We start from the raw sequence: 10,482 nt of genomic DNA, 5'->3' as shown, positions 1-10,482 counted from the left end.
CTAAGGAAACGCTGTTTCCAGAGAGGTTAGGAAACTAACATATATTATGGGATACCTCATACCCTAACACTGTGCTGGGCACTGTGCTGGGTATTGGCAGTGCCCTATTCCTACTATTCAGGGTCTCAGCAGGAGACAGAATCCACAAGCAGGATTTGGAAGAGGGCTATAATTAAGAGATGGTAACAGAGGTGGAGGCAGAACTAGGACAACTCAAAAGGACATGGGATCATTCCAAAAGAGTGAGTGAACGATTTCCAACAGCAAAAGGGGCAGTATTTCTGAGCCAATGAAAGTTGATGTGTCACGCAGGGGGCACCCTCATGGAGGATGGTGGCAGTGTCGATGCCGCATTAGAGCGTAGAGGAGAGTAAGGGAGAAATGCCATGGATTTTTCACACATCCCTTCCAGTTCCCACAGCACCTCCCTCTGGAATCCCGGGAGTTAAGGAGACAGGTAGTGCAGGTGAACTATCCCTTCCTGGGTGGATGGGGATGAGGAACAAGGCGAGAAGAACCGGCACGGGGGGCCTAAGCCCTAGAACATATTCTAATAAAGGGACAAGTCACAGAGAGTTCGTTTCCTTTGAAACCATGGTCTGTGCCTTAAAGAGGACAGATAGGGCCCTGGGAAAGAGTGACAAGGATGCGAACCTCACATGGAAGGATCAGAGACAGCCATCCAGCCTCACAGTGCTCCATCTTCTGGCGCAATAGCACCTCTGCAGTGACTCACAGGATTGAGTGCGGTTTGGGTGGGGGAGGGGGGAAGATGGTTGCCAGGTGTTTCTGCCGACTCTGTTTTCATCGAGATGCGTCACTGAAGCCTGTCCGCCATACGTGCCGCTGCTGGTATTTGAAATACTGGTGGCATCGCTTCCTGCATCCTAGCATCACGGAACAAACTGACAGATAGGCCCTGCTCATGTTCTGTGTTTATTTCTTCTACAGAGAAAAAAGAAATTACACATTGCAACAGCACCCAGCCTGTGAGGAGAGCTCTTTTAAAGGGGCTACATCCACACCCCCAGAAAGAAGCATTTCTCGGAGTTTGCAAGTTGCCTAGCAGTCTTCTTGATTGGGAAGACCATGCAGGGCAACAAGAAGGGCACCGATGGCTTCAGTGACTCCTCAAGCATTGGGAGCTTGCTGGACGATGCGGACCGAGAGGTGAGCAGCCTCACTGACCGTGCCTTCCGCAGCCTGTGCATCTCTGAGGATACACACTTCAGTGAGTCCCCAGATCTCACCTGCCAAGTGCTTGGGGGCCTCCGCCAGGGCACTGTGAGCCACACCCAGAGAAAAAGTGGCATCTGGAGCCAGCTACCCTCTCAGGGCACAGAGCACACTGGCTGGGCAGCCACATTGCAGCAGTTACCCAAATACGTGCAAGGAGAGGAGAGGTACCCCAAAGGAAGCCCCCCACCAACACCAGCCCAGAGGAAGCTGGAGATACCGGTTTCTGGCCTGAGGAGCAGCAGCAAGCCCCTTTCCAAAGTATCATCGTTAATTAAATCCTTCGACAGGCCAGACAGCCAGTACGGTGACCTCAGGCCTTCCTCCAGCAAGCCTCCCACTTTGAAAACCACTCCCAAGTTTGCTCCTCTTCCAGAAAGCGGTGTCAACTTCTGCTTTGATTCCGCTTTCCTGACCGTCAGGAGGGTGCCCGCTGAAGTCTCCAGCGCTCACCCGAGCAGCCATCCGTCTGGCAGCATGCACAGGGAACAGGAGTCCCCAAAGAACTCGCAAGCAGTTGGTCACTGCTCCAGCAGCTTCCTGCCGGCCCCCAATGATGCCTCTGGCTCCTTTGAGTCCAAATTTCTCTCCCCAGCCCACAAGCCAGCCAAAGTGGAGCCCGCCAGAGGCAATGAGAGGGCTCACAAAGGGACTTTCCTTCACAGTGAGAACAGTGCTTTCCAGTCCTGGAATGCCATCCAGCCACGTGTGCTAAAGACAAATGAACTGACCAAGGCCACCCCAGAAAGCAAAGCGCCCAAATATTACCAGACAGTTCCCCTGCTAAAAGAACCCCACCTACCTGAGAGCAATGTCTCTCCCAGCCACGCTCGGACTGGCGGCAATCAGGAAGAGAGCAGGCTACCCACTGGGGCTCTCACCATATCCAGACCCTGGAGTTCAAGGGACCCTGCAACCCACATATCCACCACGGAGGAAAAAGCTTCTAACTCCCAGTCTGATCTGCAGAGAAAGCCAATCCAACCGCCGTGGAGGAAAACAAGAACTCACAAGGAAGGTAAAGAAAGTCTAGAAGATGCTTCAGAAGAAAAAAAACAGCCCTGCAAAAGGACCTCTCCTTTGTATGTGAACCAGAATCCCCAAGGACAATTTCCTGAAGATGAAGCTCCTGAACTGCCGGGGGACCTCAGAGAGCACTATACGCCTCCTTTCAGCATCAGTAAGCTTTTGACACCCATCATCCCCACCAAGCATGTCCTGGACTCATTGAACAGCCAGTCAACGGAGATCCCATCACCCCAAGGACAGTCCAATGGGTACCAGGAGAAAGAGCCAGATGAAGGACAGCCCTGGGATAGTTACAGGTCTAAGGCCCCTAGCCTGCTGTTCCATCTCAAGGATGTCCGCAAACATGTGAAAAGCACTTACAGTCCCAACCATCTCTTGAAAGGTGTTGATGTGAAAGACGTTGATGAGAAAGTCAGTGATAAGGCCAATGACAAGCAAGAGATTGTTACTAACGGAGTGATCTTTCCTAATAGGCTTGTGGACAGTCCTGTGGGTCAGTTTTCTAAAGAAAGATCATCAGAGGTTCTTACTGCACCATATGTCAGCACCCAAAAGGACCTCAGAGCCAATGCCAATGCGTCGTCTGCAGACAACTACCCAACTCCTAGCTCACCTCCGACTACTGCCAAAGCCTCCTTTTGTGTAAATGGGGAGGCTACTGAGACGCACAGCTGTGAGAACAATGCCAACGGAGAGGTGAGTCTGAACCTCACGAGGCAAGGTAGGGGTCCAGACTCCAGCCAGCAGAGCCGCAGGAAGCAGCTCTTTCTGAAGTTCTCCAGCCAAGAGCCTGAGAATGCAAAGGCTGCTGAGATGCTGCAGGCCCACCAGGTGCAAAACGGGTTCTCGAGATCAGACTCACGACCCAAGGAGCCTGATCAAGAGGCCGACCTGCAGAGCCCAAGCTCTCAACAGAGGCCTTCCCCAGGACCCCTTTCTCCTGAGGAGGAAGATGTATTTTATAGCGACAGCCAGTCTGATTTTATGCCAAGCCTCCAGAGCAAGACTAAATTCAGCACCAGTTCTTCGGATCAGTCCTTTGCCTCCTTCGAGGACCAGCAGAAGGTATGGTGTATCAACAGCCCGCACACGGACAGCAAGAACCATGTGGGTGCAGGGGAGAGTCAGAGGAATGAGGAGAGTGTAAGAGGGAGAGACAGGCAACCGTGCTCTGACTTAAGTAATGGGACTGTGTGCACGGATGAGCTCAGCAAAGGCGGAGGGTTGCAAAGTGGTGATGGAAGTGCGTCTGGAGGGACGCCAGGGAAGGCATCAATAGAAGAAGCAAGTTTACGAGACTCTTGGGTTGGGAAAAGGAAGGTCCCTCCACAGGCTGCAGACTTTACAGTGGCACCGAGTTCCCCTTCAAACAAGCACATACTGTTTGCAATTAAAGACAACACCCTCAGGGCCACCCCCATAATCAAGCCCATCATGCTGCCCCTCCTGAGGACCTTGTCCTTAGAGGATTCAGCCAGTGGTGGCCACCAAGAAAGGGAGTCACCCAGGCTAAATGAGGAGGGCCAGGAAATTCCCAGCACCCCAGCATTCCTCCACCCACTGCCTGCTAATACACAGGACACACACGGGAGGCCGGCAGTCCACCAGGACCCAGAAGACCACCAACCAACATCAGGCGTGGCCAAGTCAGAGACCGTCCATCCATCTGAAAAAGAAGATCGCCCATCTCCTCCATTGCTCCCTAAAGTGGTGGTGGCGGGAAGCAGAAGGAGCTCCACAGACCAGCTGAGACCGACTGCTCTAAAATTCATGTCCAAGAATGATTTTCCCGAAGATGACACAGAAGGAAAGTCACCTCCAGACCTGCTGGGAATGTGTTGGGAAGTGCAGATGCAAGATTTCAAAAATAACTTATTATCCACACCTAGAGCTGCAGCCCTAGAGAAAAGACTGGTCCCCAGTGAGATGGTGGCTTCACCCAACCCCAGCTCTCTGGAAGGGACCAGTGTGTGCTCTCTCACTGCCAGCAGTATATGGGATGATGCCTGCCAGACTCCCAGTGAGTTGGGTTTGCCACCTCGAGAGCGGCCTCCCCAAGGCAGCCTTCAGGCCAGTCCCATCCCTATTCCTGTCACCCAGAAGGAAGACCTGCCGCACACCCTCTTATTGGAGGAGGCCTGTGACTCCCAACTTGATACGACACTAGATCTCAGGCCTTTCTCCCTCAGAGACTCCCTTGTAGACATGACTTCTAATTCGGCAGACCTTCGAGAGAGATCGGAGCCACCTGGGCATCTAGAGAGGTCAGTAGGCAAGCCACCTGCAGTCCCGCCCAAAACTGAGAAGGCCCTGCGGCGGGCCAAGAAACTGGCCAACAAGAGGCGAAAGACAGACCAGAGGCAAGGAAGACCTGGTGAGTCCTGGGAAGAAAGACCTGGGACTGAGAACTCAAAGAGGGCTGAGTGGAGGCCGCTGTCCCCTGCAGAACCACCCAGACAAACTAGTTTCCCCTCAGTCCGGTCCCTGCCTTCTCCCATGCATCGCCACTCTGTGTCCAGCTTCTCAGAACACAGCAGGAGGGGGGCCAGGGAGCTTCAGTTGGCCAAGCCCTTGCTTCCATACCCTGCCACAGAAAAGGTCCTCCAAGACCCCCAGTCTGGGGAGTACTTTGTCTTTGACCTGCCACACCAGGTGAAAATCAAGACCTTTTATGACCCTGAGACAGACCAGTATTTCAAGGTCCCCATCCCATCCTCAGCAGGGGACTCTCCAGAGGCACCCCTGGCAGATGGACTGACTGATTCTCACCTGCTGTTTCCTGGCCTCCGGCCCCTGCCTGTGACTCCCTTAACACCCCTGCGTTGCTCCTCCCAGCTCTCCACCCCCACCTTCCTGGAGGCAAGTCCTTCCATGACCACCAAGGTGGCCACTGTGGGGCACCAGGGTCCCCATAAGACTGGACGACAGTGTGTCCCGCAGGTTTCCAGGGATTCCACCCAGAACGTGCCTGGCCAATGCCCTGAGGGGCCCCTCCAGAACTCAGAAGAGGAGGAGGACAGAGATGCTCAGAACCTGGAGCTCATCACCATCAATGACTTAGAAGATTTTGCTACTGAAGGCATTTCTTGAAAATCAAGGCAGACTAATCTTCCCCCCACATAAGCTCAGTAAAGCTTATTCCCACCCCCACCCCACCAGATCTCTCGCTCGCTCGCTCTCTCTCGCTCTTTCTTGCTCTCGCTCTTTCTCTCGCTCTTGCTCTCTCTCAGACACCCACATGCATACACCCTCACACAAGCAGAAATATGTACACACACACACACACACACACACACACACGCTCTTAGCCATTTGAACTCCTCAAAGTCCCAAAGAACATGGGGAACTCTGAGACAGTCCAATGGATCCCTTGAGAGGGCAGGTTTTCTATGGAGGTCCTGTCTGCATGAGCTCCACCTCGGTGCTCCTTCTCGACTCCCTCCCACCCTCCATCTTCCTGTCCTTTTGTTGCCCGTCTGCTGGACCGCTGCTTCTAGAATGAGGGTCTGACATAAGTTTACTCCGGTCCAGTGCTTTCCAGGTCAGGGTCGCAATGTGCACAGCTTCTGAGTCGCTCAGAAATGGCTTCTTGTAGAGGGGGCCACCTCAGACAGACATGCTTCTGTGAGACAGAGTTCATACCAGGGACACCCCGCACAGAACCATGGCAGAAACGGCATGACTCCACCTAACCCAGGACCACCACTCTCCAGTGTTCTCAGGCTCTCGGGCAAAATTGGCTCAGGACTAACTTAACCAACGGTAATGGAACACCTGAATGAAATGTTTATTTGAACAGGATGGGTTGTCTTTACCAGATGAACTTTCTTCTGAAGGCTGTTTTCTGATAAAGAAAAGATACCTTAAGAAAATGAAGCCATTTGTCTGCATGACTCTATCCCCGATCCTGTCTTCCAGCTAGTGGTTTAAGGTTCGCATGGACCCCAGGCCTATGTCCCTGCTGGCTGGTGCCTCCATATTTGAGTCTTCCATGGAATGTGAGGCCAAACATGGCTCCCTCCCAGGCCACTGTATCCTTCTTGTTCCTTCACCCTGCTGGTGCCATCCCTGCTAGGGGCAGGAACACAAAGGTGAAGACGCTCAGACCTGCCTCCTGACAGCCCAAGGGGACGAGGTTTGGCTGAACTGTCCCTAGTCACAGAAGAGAACTATCCCTAATTGGTCACCTGTACCTGTGCCCTAGTCTTGAAAAACAAACAAACAAGAAAAGCCTGCCCCTGGCCCTTGGAGTTTGGAGGGGCTATCTGAAGAATCAAAATAGCATGATGCCTTTGAGAACGGTCTATCTGTGCACATGTGTCCGTGGTGGGAAGCTGGAGTGGAAGAATAGAAGTAAGGTCATTTTTTGCCTCTTAATTATCTTTCTGTGGGAATCTAGGGGAAAAGCACCTCTCTCCTTTAGAAACCTCAGCAGCAAAGGGGACAGTGCTGTCCCAGGTCACTAGGCAAAATGCCTAGCCCTTGCTCTATTTTCAACTTAACCGTGGCACCAACTGAAAAGTTCAGTGTTTAAATCCAACCGGAGACTCCTCCAAAGAAAGACCTAGCAAGCTAATTCTAAAAAATCAGATTTTGAAAAGTCTACAGAACATAGTTCTACTTGGACTTCCACAGGGTTACCGTGAGCCAGAATGGACTCCCTGGCAACCCCGTGGCCAATCCGCAGAGATGCTGCTAGGACTGGGATGGCACGGGGACTGCACCGCTGCGAACCCCAGTCTCAAACTCACTCCGAGCTCAGTCACACATCTGGGTCAGTGACGGATTCAGGATTTTAGCTATAGTCCTTTCTCTTAACTTATACTGTCGCTCTATTTAACATCATTGTGAAAATATAACATACATAAACAGCCTCAATACTGGGGTATTTGGCTACCTATAAAGATTCAGTCAAAATAAAACAGACAAAATGGCTAGTAGATAGTTGAGGCAGTCCCAGAAAAATAATTGCCTAACAGAACTTCCTCATTTAAAAAATGGTAGAGCAACTATTCCCACCATGGAAAAATATGCTGTCAGTGAGCTTATAAGCGGTCATCTTCTGTCTTAATTCTGGAGTTGGAAACATCGGCAGATCTGATAACATAACAATAGATATTTTGAAACAGGGAATTTAACATCCGCTCGCATCAGAAATCAGGAATTCTTGAGGCACCTGGATCCTCAGCAAGTCAGCTTGAGGGCCTAGAGCACACAATGGCAAAGTAGTTTGTGTTGCTAAGAAACAGATTGTGTCTGCAGAGGGCAAAAATTACTAGCCAGTGAAGATCAACTCATTTGCCCAAGATGTTCCCCTCCTGTTTGTCACTCCTCCCTCTCTCCCACCCTTCTTCCTTCCCTCCATCCTTCTCCTTCCCTATCTTCCCTTCCTCCCTCTAACAGACATTGGCCATTTCTAATCTATGTCAGATACTTGGCGTGGTGGGGGTGGGAGGGCGACCTGAAAATATAGTGATCATAAGGTCTGTTCTCTACCACCAATGAACTAAAACTAACAGAGAAGGACAATTACAATTCTATGTGCTAAGTCACTTAAGAGGGTTCTCTGAAGGGACTCCCACTCCACCTGGAAGGAGAGGGAAATGCCCTGTAAAATGACAGGAGACGGCAACTGAGTACAGCAACAAACAAAACGCAGTGCGTTGTGTTTCTCTAGTGCACTTTATTCATGCTTTCGTTCTGACTATCCAGCAAAAATAACATCAATCAAATACAAATAGATTCATATTCCACATAATAATGTGTTTACCTAGTTAGTTGTTTATTAGCATTTTTCATCATTATAAAAACTGAGCGGGTGTTACCTCTGAGAATAGACCCTTGTTGCTCTGTCTTTTAGCTTCAGCTTGTGATTTCCCTCATTTCACTTACTGTTGCTGCCACTGTTTCCATCCATCTCATTGAGCCTCTCCCTCCTTTTTGATGTCTTTTTCAAGTGACTGCTCTTATAACATGTCCAAAGTACATGACATGAAGTCTCACCAGCCTCGATTCTTTTGTTTTTCTTTTTCAACAGTTTGTTAGCATATACTCTAAATATGATGCAATTCAGTAGTTCATTCACATCAAGAAGAGTTGTACAATCACCCGCATAATCAGTTTTAGAATATTTTCATTTTCGTGCTCATCATGTTTGACTCCCCATTTCCTGCCATATCCCATTAATTCTGATACTATCTCTATCTATCTATCCATATACATTTCATATACAGAAAAACTTTTTTTAAAAACTGACAAGAATAACCATGAAACCTTCAATAGAAAAGAAATAAGAAAACATTTCAAACTAGAACAAATTTAAATGGGTCATAAGGGAGATCGAATGATACAGTGCTGAATTTTAGCCCAAATATATCTACAACAATCCCTTTCAATGCATTCTGCACGAAAGGAAGGCTATCCACATCCTTGGTCCACGGTCCGAGGATTCACTGGGGGCTTAATCCACATTTAGTTCCCATTCACTTTAAAAAGAAATACTGAAATCGTTTTAAAATGAGTCAAAAGGCATATCAAATGGTAAGCCATCTCATTTCTAAGTAATAGAAGAAGTCTACACTTCTTCCAAGACAGAGTTTTCATTCTTCTGGCGGTCCACCGTCCTTGACTAGTGCTTCCATGAGCATTGATTGTGGATTCAAGCGAAAGGGAATCCTCGACATCATAAATCTTTCTCTGTTTATCATTAGGTTGCTTCTTGGTCCTGTTGCCCAGAGTCTCCAGTATTCCTACCATAGTGTTTATAGGATGAAACTCACTGCCATCAAGTCAAGTCCAACTCATGGCAACCCTGTAGGACAGGGTAGAACTGACTCTGCGTTTCTGAGAGTGTTAACTCTTTACCAGAGTAGAAAGCATGATCTTTCTGCTCATTTAATAAGATACTGGTGAAAATATGAAAACACATTGCTTGTGAAAAAATGTAGATAAGGACATGCCCACATCTATAGTAGCTACCCACTGTGAGTCGTGGCCCCTAAGTAACATACATGAGGGGCAACTCAAGGAAATGGCAAGGTTTCTCAGGCTGTTAAGCTGAAAGTAACCAAGTGCCAACCCCTTTTCACCTTCCAAAGCTAGGAGAGCAATATGCCATTAACCTTACTCTACCCAAATGAAACCAGGGCACTGGGAAGTAAATGCCATCCCAAGTCACAGAGCCAGTAGGTCAGCAGTTCTCAACCTGTGGGTCATGACCCCCGTCAAACAACCCTTTCACAGGGGTCACCTAAGACCATCAGAAAACACAAAAATTTTCACAATATGTAATTACATATTGTTTTGTGATTAATCACTATGCTTTAATTATGGTTAATTATGTTCAATTTTTAACAATGAAAATACATCCTGCATATCAAATATTTACATCGTGATTCATAACAGGAGCAAAATTACAGTTATGAAGTAGTAACAAAAAGAATTTTAAGAATTTCAGACATAAGCGACTGTATGAAAGGGTCGCGGCCTTAGGAAGGTTGAGAAGCACTGCAGTAGGCGAAGAGCCAGGTCTGGAACTTGGTCCTCGCTGGCCTCCTGGAACCCCCGAACTCCCCAGCATCACTTCTCTGAGCAGCAGCCTCCATGCTACTTGGAAGTTTGGGAGAAATCTGGAACCCCAGTCCACGTTTCCACTAGATGTCTAGGTGACTCCTCTACACAGGAAGCTTTGAAAAATACTCTTTTGCTTAAATTTCAGAAGACTTAAAGCTGCACTGGATATCTCCATAAATCGGTGTCACCGTCAGGTCCGGAAGGAATTGCAAGGAGCTGATTTACACTCAGTGTGGGAATGGCACCTCAAATGCTCAGAGCTCCTGAGATGAATGACCTTGGGAACCAGAAATCTCCCTGGCCCTGGGGCTGCGTAAACAAACTGAAAGAATGGCAGGTTCAGATGTCAGAGGGACCTAGATGCAGCTCAGGTAAAACCTTGAGATTCCAGAAATATTCGAGTTTAAGTATTTGATGTGTTATGTCCTCAGTATAATGAGTGATAGACCACATAAGAGTCATATTTGCATATGACTCAGACAACCCAGTGTAAGTGTCTTGTGTGACCCTCCCACACAGTTCAGATATTTAGGTTCGATGAGCAGAGAGGTGGCTCAGGTCAGGCACCAGCATGAAAATAACGAGCTAGCAAACCAAACCCTGCACATGCCAACCACCACCTCTTCAGAGGGCCAACTGGGGCTG

At 49.0% G+C, this 10,482-nt stretch overlaps 1 protein-coding gene across 1 annotated transcript; it reads left to right on the top strand.

Moving 5' to 3' along the window:
* The first annotated feature begins 1,089 nt into the window (after positions 1 to 1,089).
* On the top strand, positions 1,090 to 5,355 carry C12H10orf71 (chromosome 12 C10orf71 homolog). Its single transcript, XM_075528592.1, has one exon. The coding sequence runs from the start codon at positions 1,090 to 1,092 to the stop codon at positions 5,353 to 5,355; it is 4,266 nt and encodes a 1,421-aa protein (XP_075384707.1).
* Positions 5,356 to 10,482: the final 5,127 nt, after the last annotated feature.

The sequence above is a fragment of the Tenrec ecaudatus genome, chromosome 12 (genome assembly GCF_050624435.1).
Source record: "Tenrec ecaudatus isolate mTenEca1 chromosome 12, mTenEca1.hap1, whole genome shotgun sequence".
Lineage (NCBI taxonomy): Eukaryota > Metazoa > Chordata > Mammalia > Afrosoricida > Tenrecidae > Tenrec > Tenrec ecaudatus.
This window is presented reverse-complemented; position numbering and strand designations above follow the sequence as displayed.

What these genes read in the sequence shown, in the direction of transcription:
- C12H10orf71 (XM_075528592.1), top strand. Translation starts at nt 1,090, where the DNA reads ATGCAGGGCAACAAGAAGGGCACCGATGGCTTCAGTGACTCCTCAAGC.